At 45.7% G+C, this 17,332-nt stretch overlaps 1 protein-coding gene across 1 annotated transcript; it reads left to right on the top strand.

The window, feature by feature from the left end:
* Positions 1–8,837: 8,837 nt before the first annotated feature.
* WFDC3 (WAP four-disulfide core domain 3) lies at positions 8,838–14,318 on the top strand. The gene is made up of 4 exons (XM_049780541.1): positions 8,838–8,849; positions 9,695–9,857; positions 13,125–13,310; positions 14,065–14,318. The coding sequence occupies exons 1-4, from the start codon at positions 8,838–8,840 to the stop codon at positions 14,088–14,090; spliced, it is 387 nt and encodes a 128-aa protein (XP_049636498.1). The 3' UTR covers positions 14,091–14,318.
* Positions 14,319–17,332: the final 3,014 nt, after the last annotated feature.

Genomic DNA, 17,332 nt, shown 5'->3' with positions numbered 1-17,332 from the left:
TTAATACCAATCCTACCACCAGTGACATATTCCCAGGTTCTCTTCCACCACTGTTCTCCAAGCCTGCCACAAAGACAGGTACATTTAAAAATATTTTTTATATAATACAATAATTTACTACGCTGTTTGTAATAATACAGTTGTTTATATACCTGTAAAATACCTGTTTATAATACAGGTATTTAGTTTTCCACCATTTTCAAAAGCAGTGTGACCTCTCCTCTATCACATATCTCTGTTTTTTTTTTTTAACTACTACCCTAGCTTGCTCTCTTAGCAGGCACAAATTTACTTCATATTATACATATGATTTTTGGTATGATACAAAATAGAATCTTTGCATTGTAACATACCATACAAAATCTAATGGAATTATAAAACATAGAACACTAGGGGCCGGAGCGATAGCACAGTGATAGGGCGTTTGCCTTGCACACAGCTTATCTAGGACGGACCTTGGTTTGATCCCCCAGAGTTCCATATGGTCCCCTGAGCCAGGAGCGATATTTGAGCGCATTTTCAGGAATAAACCATGAGCATCACAGGGTGTGGCCCTTCAAAAAAAAGCAAAAACAAAACAAAACAAAACAAACAAAAAAACCCCAATAAATTTGTGGCAAAATTTTTTTTTTGGATCATACCTGGCAGTGCTCAGGAGTTACTCCTGGCTTTCCACTCAGAAATCGCCCCTGGCAGGCTCTAGGGACCATATGGGATGCCAGGATTCGAACCACAGACCTTCTGCATGCAAGGCAAATGCCTTACCTCCGTGCTATCTCTCTGGCCCTGTGGCAATTGTTATATCTAATAATGGTGTTACTAAAGATATCTGAGGAACTACTGGGCTGGTTGGTGCTAGTTAAACATTCTGTGTTAATGTTCTTGCTTACGAGATTGGTTCTCTGTGGGGTCTCAGCTTGCAGTTCTGTACAAGAAATCAGACAGTCACTAGAAAAAGAGCATTTTCAGCTAGGTGCTATCAAGATATATCTTGGATCTTATCGAGTCAGCCAAGTTTTTTCTCTGCTGCTTTGCCCTGTCACTTTTATTAGTCAGAATTTAACATAAATCATCTGGGGAGTCAGAGTTGATGTGATTAAGGGTACTTGTGCTAATTAACTCAGAAAAAGTGAAAAGAAAAAGTAAAGTGATTTTAAAGGTGTATGACAACAGCCCTCTGTGCAATTTTCCCATCAGATTTTCTGTGGTCCTACTTTATTAGTGGTGGTATAAAATTTAGAGGAGTCCATCTGTAATGGCCCCAAATACCATATTTTCATCCAGAAAAAAATGGGTCTAGAGCAAGGGTCACCCTAGGAAATAATCCAAACAAAGCTGAGAGTGATATATGCATGGTCAAGTAGCAATATGTCTCTTCAAAAGAAGAAAAAGAGAGAGAAAGGGAAGAGAGTGAGAGAGAAAGAGAAAGAGAGAGAAAGAGAAAGAGAGAGAAAGAGAGAGAAAGAGAGAGAGGGGCCCGGAGAGATAGCACGGCGGTGTTTGCCTTGCAAGCAGCCGATCCAGGACCAAAGGTGGTTGGTTCGAATCCCGGTGTCCCATATGGTCCCCCGTGCCTGCCAGGAGCTATTTCTGAGCAGACAGCCAGGAGTAACCCCTGAGCAACGCCGGGTGTGGCCCAAAAACAAAAACAAAAACAAAGAAAGAGAGAGAGGATATCTGCTTGCCAGCCTGCAGTTTTTATTGAGTACAGAGACAACCCCTGGGTAGGGGAGTAAGGACAGAAGGTCGATCTTTGCTTTGGGTAGATTTGGTGACTTCTTCCTTCCTTCCTTCCTTCCTTCCTTCCTTCCTTCCTTCCTTCCTTCCTTCCTTCCTTCCTTCCTTCCTTCCTTCCTTCCTTCCTTCCTTCCTTCCTTCCTTCCTTCCTTCCTTCCTTCCTTCCTTCCTTCCTTCCTTCCTTCCTTCCTTCCTCCCTCCCTCCCTTCATTCCTTTCTTTCTTCCTTCCATCTTTTCTTCCCTCCCTCCTTTCTTCCTTTTCCTTCCTTCCTTCCTTCCTTCCTTCCTTCCTTCCTTCCTTCCTTCCTTCCTTCCTTCCTTCCTTCCTTCCTTCCTTCCTTCCTTCCTTCCTTCCTTCCTTCCTACTCCTGGTGGGGCACAGAAGACCCTATGGAGTCCCAGGGATTGAATTCGGGGTGGCTTTGTGCAAGACAAGCACACTACCCATTATACTATCACTCTGTTCCCCCCATGTCTATTTAAGAATTATTATTTATAATTGTTTATTTTGTTTTTGGGCCACACCTGACAATACTCTGGGGTTACTCCTGCTCAGCACTCAGAAATTACTCCTGTTGGGCTTGGGGGACCATATGGGATGCCAGGGATCAAACCCGGGTCAGCCACTTACAAAGCAGATGCCCTACTGCTGTGTTATTGCCTCAGCCCCTTCCCATGTCCATTTTTTTTTTTTTTTTTTGGTTTTGGGCCACACCCGGCATTGCTCAGGGGTTATTCCTGGCTGTCTGCTCAGAAATCGCTCCTGGCAGGCACGGAGGACCATATGGGACACCGGGATTCGAACCAACCACCTTAGGTTCTGGATCGGCTGCTTGCAAGGCAAACACCGCTGTGCTATCTCTCCGGGCCCTCCCATGTCCATTTTAAACTGATGCCTTTGATGGAGAACCAGAGTGGTTTTCTCCTAAAACACCACAGCATGGGGCAAATACTTTCCTTCCAGCCATACTTTCCTAGTGGCAGGCACCTCCCCATACCTGTCATGGTTGTCCATACATGGGCATCCTGCCCAGCAGACAGAATGGAGGTTTGTGCTTCTGCCAAGATTCTTGAGGCCCCATTCAGGAGCCAGAGCTTGGGAATCTGTCTCATCATCAGCTTATGGGGCCTGACACAACTTTTCCGGTTGGAAGCCAGTGACTGACTTGCCAGCAATGAGGTTGAGGATGGTATGTAGGCAGAGCACCTTTGTGAGTTGTTCTGTGTCCTGGCCAGCCCCCATCTCGGGTCTTGGAGTTAGACTGACTCCATAGCCATTTCATTTACTCATTGACTTCCCTGAGGACACCTGCTGAGGAGCCACAGTGAGAGGCAATTTAGCCCTTGGCTTCCAGCTCCAGCATTTAGTTGAGCTGGACCATACGCCCCATAGAACTTGTACTTGTTGCTATGCTGACTCTACGGCAAGAGTACTTTTTCTGGAATAGTTCCTGCTCACCTTAAACCCTGATAATAACAGTGTTACTATTGCCATTGCTGACCTTTTCCATAAGGCTGAGGGACAGGCAGGGGGCTTATGAACACAGACACAGGCAGCCCCTAGGACCTGTTCCCATGAGGTGGTTCTGGTCTGAATTGAGTCTGAACCTTGCCTTCTTAGCTTTCACACTGTGCTGCTTTGGGCATGTCCTTCATACCTTTGAAACTTGCTTGTATCATTTGTAAATTGAAGAGAGGCTATTGGGAAGCCTTTTGAAGCTGCCATAGGGAATGCCAGAAACCAGCTGGCTTAGAGTTCACAATAATTTGTTTCTTCAGATTCTGGAGGCCTAGAAGTCTTAGGATCAAGGAGTTGACCTGCCCCCTGGTTTCTGGGCTGAGACCTTCCCTGGCAAGAAGGGAATCTTGTATTCCTCAGGACTCACCTCTAAGAGCCCCAAAACCTCCCCAAGTTCTCACTTTCAAACACCCTCTCACTGGGGATCACACAGGGTGTGGTTTGCTGAGGGCAGGGGAGTGACAGTACAGGTGGGGACAAGCAGAGGATAGAAACATCTCAGAACTGATGAGGCTGGGGAGAAAAGCAGGAGAGGGGAGGAGAGATATCAGGATGAAGCTTATAGATCCAACTGAAATCTTGGCTGGTGGTGATGTTCTTCAATAAGGAGTGGAAAAGATTTAAGAGTAAATATTTAGATTAAGTCCTAAGTGTTGCCTTCTTTGGCCTCCTTCCCCACTGCAGGACCCCTGACTTCTCTGGACCCCTGGGCCCTATGCAGCCTATGAGTTCTGCTCTTTGTGGGGAGGAGTGGTGGCCCAGGTGCTCTGTGCTCAGTGACCTTTCCACAAGATTTTACTGCCTCTTAAACAGCAGAGTTACCACAGAGAACCTGAGCTGTTTATTCTGGGAAAGGCCTATTGGCAAAAATGGCCTTGTCATGGGGCCAGAGAGATAGTATAGTGGATATGGCGTTTGACTTGCTCACAGCTGACCAGGTTCAATCCATGGGACCCCAGGTGGTCCAAGAGCACATTAGGAGTGATCCCTGAGCTCAGAGCCAGGAGTAAACTCTGAGCATGGGAGGATGTCATCCCACTTCTTCCCCTCAAAACAAGACAAAACAAACATAAAACAAAACGAAGATTGGACTTTATGTTTTCTGGGGATTTTGATTTTGAAAATGTTCCTATCACCCAGCTACTAAGATGAGCATGTGCTTGGCTACATGTATCCATGTAACTAGATCCCAGCAAAACCTACTGTTTCAATGATGACATGCCTTGGCATAGCTCTGTGCTAGAACGTTATGTGCTTCCTATCTGACTCTATTGGGATCCTTGGAAGCTTATGCCAAAGTTTTCTCTGATCCTCACAAGCACCTTTTCCCTTTGGTGATTTTGTTTCCTGTTGCTCCAACGACTTATAGTCATGGAGACAGAATTTACTGAGTTCCTGCATCTCAGTGAGTCATTGAACCTCAGAGTGCACTTGAGGAGTCGAATAATAGTTTGTTGATCCATTTTCCTTATCTCTAAAACTATCTACCATGAAGTCATTTCTGTTGGAACAACTGAACTGATCCTGTCCCAGAACTTGTAAATTTGGGGATGATCCTCACTGGAGTATTGATTATCCTGTGATGATTTAAAGATCTCATGTCACAGCATGGCTGGGTAGTGTTGGGGATCTAGTTGTGCCACAACACTCGCCTCAGGCCAATCCCTTCCCCCTCTAGGTGTATACTTGGAGGATAGGCTGAGAGCACAGTGGGTCCTTCTTGGCTTAAGGAGTGGTGAAATTTCTCTTTTCTGCCAGCAGTTGAGTCCTTCCCTCAGAAATGGTGAAAGGATGGAACTGGAGGGCCTGGAGAGATAGCACAGTGGCGTTTGCCTTGCAAGCAGCCGATCCAGGACCAAAGGTGGTTGGTTCGAATCCCAGTGTCCCATATGGTCCCCTATGCATGCCAGGAGCTATTTCTGAGCAGACAGCCAGGAGTGACCCCTGAGCACTGCCGAGTGTGGCCCAAAAACCAAAAAAAAAAAAAAAAACCAAAAAAAAAAAACAAAAAAACAGGAATAAGACAAAAATGAGCATATACAACTTCAACAACCAGGATTTAGTTTAAAATTCAAGATTGGAGGGCCGGAGAGATAGCATGGAGGTAAGGCGTTTACCTTTCATGCAGAAGGTCATTGGTTCGAATCCTGGCATCCCATATGGTCCCCCGTGCCTGCCAGGAGCTATTTCTGAGCAGACAGCCAGGAGTAACCCCTGAGTAATGCTGGGTGTGGCCCCCCCCCAAAAAAAGGATGGAACTGGGACAATGAGAAAGACTATGGAGTGTTATTTCCTGTGCTTTACATTTATACACTTTTTGGTGATAGTTTAAATTTGGGATGAGACATACCTGGAGAATGGAGATGGTTACTACCCCCCCCTTTTTTTTGACATTCCAGTGGTGTTCAAGGCTAACTCTGAGCTCTGTGCTCAGGAGTCACTCCTGGCAGTGCTCGGGGGACCATCCATATGGGGTACAGGAATCAAACCTCAGGCCAGCTGTATGCAAGGCAAATAGAAGCCCTATATGTCCAGCTGAACATATATGTCCAGCCAGTTCATATTTCAATTATTTTGGCTTTTGGGTCACACCCGGCAGCGCTGAGGGGTTACTCCTGGCTCTATGCTCAGAAATTGCTCCTGGCAGGCTCGGGGAACCATATGGGATGCCAAAATTTGAACCACCATCCTTCTGTATCTAAGGTAAATGCCTTACTGCTGTGCTATCTCTCCGGTTCCCATATTTTCATTTTTTTTGTCTTTTGGGCCATATATTTGGCTCTCAGGGGTTACTCCTGGCTCTGCATTTAGAAATTCCTACTGTCATGCTTAGGGGACCATATGGGATGCTGGGGGGATCAAACCTGGGTTGGCTATGTGCAAAGCAAATGTCTTACCTGCTGTGCTATTGCTCTAGTCTCTTCCTCTCCCCACTGACATTTTTTTTTTTTTTTTGCTTTTGGGTCACACTTGGCAGTGATCAGGGGTTACTCCTGGCTCTATGCTCAGAAATCACTCCTGGAAGGCTCGGGGGACCATATGGGATGCCGGGACTTGAACCATCGTCCTTCTGCATGCAAGGCAAACACTTTACCTCCATGCTATCTCTCCGGCACCCCCTGACATTTCTTAATTTGATTCTGATGAGTCACTGAGAGGTGAGTGGACACAGGGAATATGAGAAACTGTGCTATCTTGCCTGGCAGAGCCCAGATGGTGAAGCATGTCTGAGTCATGTTTTTACAATGGGCAAATTGTAAAATTTTACAATGGGCAAAAGACCAATGGGCAGAACTTCCAGAGAACCAGATTTCAGCTGGGTGTAAAGAAGGACATTCTTTTGAGGCCTCTAACAGTAGTATAATGATGACATTTGGCTGGGAGCTGGTGAGCACCATTTATTAATTAATTCCAGCTATTCCAGTTGAGAGTAGGAATTGCTTCAAGTAGGCACAGCTGTGTATTGGTCAAAGGGATGTGCTCTGGGCTCAAGGGCTTTAGCCTGACTCTCAGGAATGTCAAGGTATTCTTGTGTAGCTCTGAGGGTCTATGACTGTACTTTCTAGTTATTCAGGGACAGTGGTGGAGAGTAAGTCCCTCTTGATGGTGGAAGGGCGATCAATCATAAAACAGTAGTATGGACACTATTGTAAACCGTGGTTCTTCAGTGAAAATGATATAAAATGTTCTTGTTTTAGGCCTACAGTGTTACTGTGCCATACCCACCACCACTGTGCCTACAATCCTCCAGCTCAGTCCCTGGGGCCCTAACTGCCCATCCTAGGAGGCATTTTCCACATTTCGCTGCCTCTTCTCTTTCCTGAGCTGTATTTCTATTACTTAGAGTCTGAAAGGGCTCATTAGGAATGAGTTGTCTGTGTGTGGCCGAGGACCTAATAGGGGTCCATTTCTCTCACATGATAAGTAGTCCTTAGGGAGTGACTGGAGAGATAGCATGGAGGTAGGGTGTTTGCCTTGCATGCAGAAGGACGGTGGTTCGAATCCCGGCCTCTCATATGGTCCCCGGAGCCTGCGAGGAGTAACCCCTGAGAGCTGCCGGATATGACCCAACCCCCCCTCCCAATGAAGTCCTCAGGGAAAACTCAGGGAAGTCCTGGGCAGCATGGTATCAGGTTCCAGGAGGACAAGCCCCTGGGACATGTGCTGGTCACACTGCTTGCATATCATTGGCTGATATCCTGCTCCAAGCAAGGAACATGGTCAAGGAGGGACCCTATGGGGGTGCCTTAGTCCCAAGAGGCCTGGTGCACTGGGGCTGAGGGGGTCACATCTACCACAGGACCAAATGGGGGGAGTAATTGGGGGTTGGATGTTGCTCTGAATATTCTAGTGTTAGAACTCAGAACTCTGTGCTTGCTGATTACCAATGACTTTATTCTAAATTTGTTTTTTTTTTTTTTTTTTTTTGTTTTTGGGCCACACCCGGCCTTGCTCAGAGGTTACTCCTGGCTGTCTGCTCAGAAATAGCTCCTGGCAGGCATGGGGGACCATATGGGACACCGGGATTCGAACCAACCACCTTCGATCCTGGATCGGCTGCTTGCAAGGCAAACACCGCTGTGCTATCTCTCCGGGCTCTGTTTTTTTTTTTTTTTAATAATTTTTATTGTGACCAACGTGAATTAAAAATCTTTCACAGTAATATGTGACATGTATAGTGACATTGAATCAGGGTTATTTCTACCACCAGTGTTGTCCTCTTTCCACCCAAGTTCCCAGAATCCCCTTCCTTTGCCCCCTGGACTGCTAGGATACTTGGTTCTCTCTGTGAATAGGTTGTTGAAGTTTGGCTATTGATTCTGTTGTCGTTGTCTTTGGGTTTGATATTTAAGTTTGTCCTGTTTTATGTCTACTGAATGTTCATACAACTGTTTGGTTCTGGTACTGACTTTATTCTAAATTTGGATTAAAAAAATATAAGTGGTTGAGCATGCATGTATGTGTCTTTGTTATGAAAATAAGAGGGCATTACCTGACTTAGGCTTTGTCCAGGCTATATGTTCTGCCCACACCTCAAGGAATGCCAGTGTTCATGTGGAGAATCCTTCAGCAGGGATGTGGCCTTATGAAGACAGACTTTCATGTCTGGGTCCTGGCTTCCATCCCTGGCACCTAAAAAAGAAAATTCCTTCTAATTAGCCTTCTCCACTCCTACCTTTTCTCCAACCTACCCATATACTTCTTCACCTTCCACCACTTTTTTCCATAATGGCTGATTTCAATAGTTCTGACTGTGACTTCCTTCTCTCCTAACTATTGTCCACTCTCTTTTTAGCTGCAGTGCAGAAGATAGAACCCAGGATACCTCAGAGTCAAGGCAAGTGTTTTCCCACTGAGCCCTACCCTAGATTCCATTCTGTGGTTGTCACTCTCCCACGGAACTATCCTATTTGCTTCCCAATCCATCAGCTCATGTTTTCTACTGAAATTTGGCCTGGTTGTTCATAAATTTACTTAGACTCTCATTGTCACTTGCAGTGACATAGTCCTTTGTCAGAATCCCATTTTCTCTCCCACTAGCAGCCCCATGTCTCTTTGGTCAGATAAATAATTGTGTCTATGTTGTATCAAGTAGTAATAACATCCGAATATTTGGTTTGTGTTCATTTATGTGGAGACAGATGCATAATGAAAACTCCCTCGGGGCCAGAGCAATAGCACAGTGGTAGGGTGTTTGCCTTGCATGCAGCTGACCCAGTATGGACCTTGGTTCGATCCCTGGCATCCAATATGGTACCCCAAGCCAGGAGCGATTTCTGAGCACATAGCCAGGAGTAACCCCTGAGCATCACTGGATATGGCCCCACCCCCCAAAAAAGGGAAAAATAAAAAAACTCCCTCAAAGTCCTGATTCCAAACTCTAAGCAGAGGGATCAAAGTATCTTTGCCCTCCAGTAAAAGTTTGGAGGTTTTGTGGAGTTAGGGATTAAATCCTACCAATAAACTATAGCTATGACTCCTGAGTACTATTTTTTTTTTTTGACTAGGAGTCTTTTTTTTTTTTTTTTTTTTTTTTTTGGTTTTTAGACCACACCTAGTGGTGCTCAGGGGTTACTCCTGGCTGTCTGCTCAGAAATAGCTCCTGGCAGGCACAGGGGACCATATGGGACACCGGGATTCGAACCAACCACGTTTGGTCCTGGATCAGCTGCTTGCAAGGCAAACACCGCTGTGCTATCTCTCCAGGCCCATGACTTAAAGTCAGTTTTGTAGCATATAACCAGAAGCAATAATGAGAAAGAAGGGGGAGAGAGGGGGGGAGAAAGAGAGAGAGAGAGAGAGAGAGAGAGAGAGAGAGAGAGAGAGAGAGAGAGAAGAGAGAGAGAGAGAGAGAGAGAGAAGAGAGAGAGAGAGAGGAGAGAGAAACAGGTTAAGGCCTTTCTTGTAGGTCACCCCTGTTGTATTCCCACTGTGAGGATTATGATTATGATTCTGATTCTCTGGCAGAGTCAGAGGGTGGATGCCCTCCTGACCCCCTACCATGTTTGGAGCTGTGTGACACGGACTCGTCCTGTCCCCAGGACCACAAGTGCTGTAGCACTGGCTGTGGCCACACTTGCCGTGGAGACATTCTAGGAGGTAAGTAGAGTCTTTGGGGAAAAAATTCCTGGGGTTGGTGTAATCCCAGAGGTGGTTTCGGGAGGAATTATCTGTCATCTTCTCCAGCCCTTCTTGGGAGGAACCAGAGAGCTCCTCTATCCTTCTGACCCCCCCCCCCCCCCGCCAATCTTCAAGGTCAAGGAAAGGGTAAAGGGCTGGAGAGATAGCTCAAAGGGCTGAATGCATACAAGACATGTGGGAAGCCCAGGTTCAATCCCTAGGATTGCATAGTCTTCAAGGCACCACTGGGAGTGATCCCACACAAAGCCAGGATATAGTAACATTGGGTACTACATTGGGTGTGGTGCTTTCAAGCCCCAAACTGCCTATTCACCCAAATAATAAAGGAATGGTGGTAAGTTTTAAAAAAGAAAAGAGCTGGAAAAGCAGTGTAAAGTGGGAGGTAAAATCTTTTTTTTTGTGGGGGGTCACACCTATCAGTGCTCAGGGTTACTCCTGGCTCTGCACTCAGAAATCACTCCTGGTAGGCTTGAGGACCGTATGGGATGCCAGGATTCGGATCATCATCCTTCTGCATGTAAGGCAAATGCCTTACCTCCATGCTATCTCTCAAGCCCAGGGGAGGTAAAATCTTTAGACTGGTGGATAAATGTTTCCTAGTCTGGATTCTGTACTGCAGTGGGAAAACCTCTCCTGTGAAGCCTGTTTCTTCATCTGTAAAATGAGGGATTTGCCCCAAATGATGGTTTTCGGACCTAATTCTTTTTTTTTTTTTTTTTGTTTTGGTTTTTGGGCCACACACGGTGTTGCTCAGGGGTTACTCCTGGCTGTCTGCTCAGAAATAGCACCTGGGGGACCATATGGGACACCGGGATTCTAACCAACCACCTTTGGTCCTGGATCGGCTGCTTGCAAGGCAAACGCCACTGTGCTATCTCTCCGGGCCCAAGGACCTGATTCTTAACATAAAGCTTTTTCTTTTTTGGGGTGGTCACACCCGACAGCCTTAGTGGTTACTCCTGGCTTAGTGGTTACTCCTGGCTCAGAAATCGTCCTTGCCAGGCACAGGGGACCATATGGGATGCCGGGATTCGAACCACTGTCCTTCTGCATGCAAGGCAAAATGCCTTACCTCCATGTTATCTCTTCGGCCCCAATATAAAGTTTTGATGCCAAATGAAATCTTGGTTGGAAGCAATATATGCATGATAGATTAAAGCATGCCTGATATGATTCTCTGATTCAGATTCCTTTATTCCCTCAAATTTAAAAACAGATAGGAATATATTGTCTCATATTTGAAAACATCCATAATAGTTCAAGGCTTCAAGTATGATTTGATCCTGTAGGTCATGTCACCAGGATAATGGCTTTTAATATACATTTAACATGTATAATAAAATAAATGTCCTTTTCTACCACACACAAATTTTACAGTACTTCTTTGCACCATTTGCTGTGAAAAATTCCATTTTCCAGGGGTCAGAGACATAGCTCCACAGGCCAAGTATATGCATGCAGAGTCCTGAGTTTAATCCCTGCAGCACATGGTCCTCTAGGCACTGTTGGGATCATCCCTGAGTACAGAGCCAGTAGCAATCCCCAAATACTGAGTGTGATCTTCAAACTCAAATCCCGGGCTCAGAGTTTCTGAATTCCAGACCATCTTCAGTGGTCCTGAGGACAGGCTGCTGTCCTTATGAAACTTATATTCCATTTTTAAAAATTTACTTTATTTAAACATCAAGATTACTTATTAAAATTGCTCATAATACAGTTGGCTTTTTTTTTTGGTTTTTGGGTCACACCCAGCAGCACTCAGGGGCTACTCCTGGCTCTATGCTCAGAAATCGCTCCTGGCATGCTCAGGGGACCAAATGGGATGCCGGGATTCGAACCACTGTCCTTCTGCATGCAAGGCAAAATGCTTTTCCTCCATGCTATCTCTCCGGCCCCAAAACACAGTGGCTGTTTGAAGATGCCGGGGAATGAACCTGGGACCTCACTCAAGCGACTTTTTTTCCTTCACAATTACAAAGTTGCTAATGACTGAGTTTCAGTCATACAACGTACAACATCCTTCACCAGTGCACATTTCCCACAATTTCCCCATTTTTCCTCTCCCTCTCCTTGCCCTCCCCCCTGCCTGCCTCTGTGGAAGATATTTCCCCCCCCCTTTCTCTATCTTTTTTTCTCTCTCCCCCCCTTTTTTTAGAGTCTCTGGTTTGCATTGTTACTAAAGGGGTACCTTCATATCATTTTATCTCCTTTCAGCACCCAGTTCTTGTGATTATTTCCAAATATTGTCATCATAGTTGTCCCTTTTCTGCCCTGACTGAACTCCCTTGTTATTTGTGGCAAGTGAAGCTTATATTCTTATTTGTTTTGGTTTGGTTTTGGGGGCCACAGCTGGAAGTGCTCAAGGTGAGGCCTATTCCCAGTCTGGTGCTTGGGGGATTGCTCCTGACAGTATTTGTAGGCAGGAATTGAATCCAGAGTTGCTGCACATGAAGAAAACTTAACCTTTATTTTTTACTTATTTTCAGAGTGCCACACCTGGTAGTGCTCAAGGGTTACTCCTGGCTCTGCACTTAGGAATTTCTAAGGGGACCATATGGGGTGCCAGGTATCGAACACAGTTCAGTCACATGAAAGGCCAACACCCTACCCACTGCCCTATCCCTCTGATCCCATTGAATTTAGCTTTTTGAACTTGCTCTCTGACCCATGACTTAACCAAGGAAGAGACAACTGAACTAGAAATTCGATGGAAGTTTGAGAAAAGCATGGAGATGGGGCAGCAAGACCTGGGGGAAGGGTAGAAAAAGCCTTCAGGGGAAGGGGGACACTGATGCCCAGGCAGTTGGGAGAGGGTGGGGGTCTGGTGACTTTGCCCCTTTTGCTCTCCTCCCCTTGCTCTGGCTCAACAAGGATTGAGTTAATTGTCCCAAGTCACCCCCAGGGAACCCTCCTTTCAGAACACCTCTGAAAGCTGCTAGCTGGAAAGTCTCTTGGGGTCCTGCTGGCTCTCAGAAGTGTCAGCTTGCAAGAGCCCTACAGAGCTGTTAAGTTAAGATCTCAGAGTCTTGTGGCCAGAGCAGTCCCTGGAGTCCCACATGATGCCCCAAGCCAGGAGCGGTTTCTGAGCGTATAGCCAACCAAGAACAACCCATGAGCATCACCAAGTGTAGATCCAGACCCCCCCCCTAAAGAAAAGAAATGAAAAGATCTCAGTAGTCTTAGAAGGGCAGCATCCCTCTCTTCACATAACTTCTTCTCTTCCAGGGCGCAATGGCCAGTGTCCAAAAATTTTGATTGGACTGTGTATCATGGGCTGTGTGACTGATGATACCTGCCAAGTCGGAGAGAAGTGCTGCAAGTCAGGCTGTGGTCGCTTCTGTGTCCCTTCAGGTCTGCCCCTCAAACAGTCTGAACCCCAGTTGGGCCATCAAGTTCATGAAGCTGAGTCGGGTGAGTGTGACCTATTGCCACCAATGGCAGTGACTTTGCTGTGGTGGACCATGCACCAGATCAGGTGATGGGCAGGGGACTTTGGAAAGTCCAGATGATGTTCTGAGCCTGGAGAGTCCAGTTGGAATAAACTATCATGTCCCAGATTCAGACTGTATGGAGACTGTGTGGGGTTGACAGGTATCATGAACAAGTATAGAGCCCAGGAGATTTGCTTTGGATGCTAAATCTAGAGGGAGAGCAAGTCAGAGCACCTCTGGGTGTGCTGGGGGTCTTTTAGCAAAGACATAGGGCAAGGGTTATGTGATGTGCTGTGGAGTGGGGTGGGAGGGGAGTGGGTGAAGGACCAGACAAGCTAGGCTTAGGGGACCAGAAGCTTCTCACAGCACAGTCAGATGACTAGACCATGCTGTGCAGTGTTTGGCATGGTGAGACCTCACTGCCCAGGCTCAGTGGTGCTCTGGCCCCCCGAGTGCTACATTCAGTGGGGCTGGAGGTTATGTGGGGGCTTGAACTCAAGGCCTTGTGCATGTGAAACATATACCCCAGAATCTCTGAGCTAGCTTTCCAGTGTCCTGGCAGGAAACAGAAGGTTGGCATGGGAATCATCTGCATTATTAATGCCAGTTTGAACCAGGAGTGGGCACTGTTTCAGAACTTTGAGAGTGAGAAATTCTACTTTCAGGGCGGAGGGGAGAGGTGGGTGGCTGTCAGGAGGACACAGACACAGAGGTCTCTGCTATTTCTTTTACAGTGACCCTAGTGCATTCATTACCCTGATTGGACCTGAGCTTCTTGGAAGACTCCAAGGAGCCCATCCTGATAGCCTGATGGATGCTGTCCTTAGACCTGTGATATGCACAGGGCCTCTCACTACCTTCTCTGCTTTTTTCTGCTTGGCTTCCGGACCTGCTGCTGCCCCAGTGCAGGATACATGATCTTGGGGTTGGGTAGTGGTATTATGGGGTATTAGTTTTACCCAATAAAATCTAGTGTGGCTACCACAAATGTGTTATGTGCTATTTGAAGGGAAGGGAAATGAGGAAGATCCCGAGATAATAGCTCGTGATGAGAAGGTTGCATGGGGGAAGGGGGATGTTCTTGTTATGACTGAAACCCAACTACAACTATGTTTGTAATCACGGTGTTTAAATAAAGAATTTATTTAAAAAAAAAGAGTAAAAAAAAAAAAGAATCAGCTACTGGAGTCAGTGGGAGGGAAGCCAAAGATTCTCTCTCAGACCTAGAACTAGGACAGTCTGGGCCTCTCCCTTCTTACCCTTCTCTTAGAGACATTGGTCAGGATGGGACTGGGTGGGCAGCCAGGTCGATTGACTTGAGAGAGGTATGCCTTTAGGTTCTTAGAACAAAAAAATTTAAAAAGAAAAAGGCTTTTAGAGTACATGTTCTGTATCTTGGAGAACCTTGATGTTATCATACACATTCTTTTAATCAACCATAAAAATAGATTGTATTTAATCATCTATGGTTGAACACTCTTGTCTTTGGACATACCGTATTTTCCGGCATATAAGACGACTGGGCGTATAAGACGACCCCCTAATTTTGCAGTTAAAACATAGGTTTAGGCCCATATTTGCTGTATCAGACAGAACATTCCTGTGTTGCAACTGTATGTACCACAGTGAGCCAATCACAACAAGCAAAGTTTCAAAGGTCATACTGTAATAGACTTCCTCTCTGACTCTGACCAATCTGAGCAGGCTTTTGACAGTGTAGATTCGGGTCCAGAACATTGTCTAATTGGCATGCATAAAAAGCCTGCTTGGATTGGCTGAATTAGAGAGGCGGTCTGAGCAGCCTTGCAGTGATTGGTGCAGGATCAAGTTGGAAAATTCGTATTGTGGCAATATTCAGACAATTTTTGTTTAGCAGCATATTGAAACATTTTTCGAGATATACTCGGCGTATAAGAGGACCCCCGATTTTCGGTTGACTTATTTTTGTTTCAAAATTCGTCTTATACGCCAGAAAATACAGTATATATCTTGGCTACTTTTGCAGGCAAATTTGGGTCACTTTTTTTTTTTTATTCTGGGTTTTGATTGAGGTTCTTTGTTTTATCACACTGTTAGTAGTGGTGTTCAGGCATACAGTGCTCCAACAACACCCCCTTCCCACCAGGGTGCAAATTCCCCACCAACATTACCCAGGGTACCCCCAATTTTTCCCACTCCTCACCACCTTGGAAAACTCAGTTCTATAGGCTAACTCTGTAAGGCCATCCTGAATTAAGACAGCATAAGTTCCTCCATCTTAAGATACACACAGATGACCTTTCAGTCATTCATACATACATACATACATACATACATACATATATATATATATATATGAATGGAACTAGAAGATATGTTAAATGAAGTAAGTTAAAAGAAGAAGGATAAATACAGAATCTTATCACTTATATGAGGTATTTAGAATAACTGCATGAAGAAATACAATGATCTAAATGGGAGTTGTATCAAAGACCCTTGGCCCCAGAGTATTGTGAGGAGAAGGAAAGAAACTGAATGGAAGAGGAGAAATACAAATATAAAGGGACAGGAGTAAGGGTCCAAGTGGTCTCAGGTGAATTAGTAGTGTTAAAAAAGGACAGAACTAAATATTCAAGCCAAAGGCACCAGCAATGGAATCAAGAGACCTGAACTTTAGCAATCTAAACTTAAAATGGCCCTGTTATACTGGTAGGCTAGGAAGGAGGGAGATGGTATGGATGCACTTAGGGAACATTGGTGGAGGGAGGTTGACACTGGTGGCGGATTGGCCCTGATTCATTGTGTGGCTGAAATTCAACTATGAAGGACTTTGTAAATCTCAACAGTTTTAATAAAATTAAAAGTTAAAAAAAGTGAAAACAAAAAACGGGGTCAGAGAGATAGCATGGAGACAGGGCATTTGCTTTACATGCAGAAGGATGGTGGTTTGAAACCCTGCATCCCATATGGTTCCCTTAGCCTGCTGGGGCCAATTTCTGAACCCAGAGTCAGGAGGAACCCCTCCTGTGTGCTGCTGGGCGTGACCCAAAATCCTTCCCCCCCAAAAAAAGTAAAAAAACACTTTGATGCAAAGCTCATTTTGTGTGGACCCTAACTACTCTTAGGTTCTGAGACCATTAGCTATTTTTTTCAATGCCTTATTTTCCTTCTTTCCCTCCATCCCTCCCTCCCTCCCTCTCTCCCTCCCTCCCTCCCTCCCTCCCTCCTTCCCTTCCTCCCTTCCTCCCTCCCTCCCTTTCTCCCTTTCTCCCTCCCTCCCTCCCTCCCTCCCTCCCTCCCTCCCTCCCTTCCTTCCTTCCTTCCTTCCTTCCTTCCTTCCTTCCTTCCTTCCTTCCTTCCTTCCTTCCTTCCTTCCTTCCTTCCTTCCTTCCTTCCTTCCTTCCTTCCTTCCTTCCTTCCTTCTCCCATAAAGTAGTGTTTATGTGATGGAAGTATGGGTGGGTCCCCAGGCCTTCTGGCATGGCTGCAGGGACTCAAGCCTGCCCTATCTGAGGAGGATACAGAGAGCTTAGCCAGAAGACCAGGTCTACCTGGGGTGACATAATGGTAGCATCTCCCCTTACTATGTTTCTTACATGTCACATACAAAAGAGATCAATATTACTTTTTGTATTTTGGGTCACACCCAGAGGCGCTCAGGGTTTATTCCTGGCATTGTGCTCAGGAATCACTCATGGAGGGACTCTGGGGACCATATGCAGGGAATCAAACTGGGGTTGACCACGTGCAATGCCAGTGCACAATCCTCTGTACTATAAGCTCCTGTCCAAGATCAATTGTTTCATTTGGTTTTAGGCCACACCCAGCAATAATCAGGGGTTGCTCTAGCTCTGCAGACAAGGATCACTCCTGACAGTGCTTGGGACACCATATGGAATGTCAGGGATCTTACTGTTAGGGTCTGGTATCTGAAAGACACACAAAGCAATGAGCTATGCATTAAAGGATTTTATTATTTACAAATCACAAGTCAAACAAGCATTGAATCCCAAAGCTGATGAT

The sequence above is a fragment of the Suncus etruscus genome, chromosome 9 (assembly GCF_024139225.1).
Source record: "Suncus etruscus isolate mSunEtr1 chromosome 9, mSunEtr1.pri.cur, whole genome shotgun sequence".
NCBI lineage: Eukaryota > Metazoa > Chordata > Mammalia > Eulipotyphla > Soricidae > Suncus > Suncus etruscus.
The sequence above is the reverse complement of the archived record's forward strand: the minus strand, read 5'-3'. Positions and strand labels throughout refer to the sequence as shown.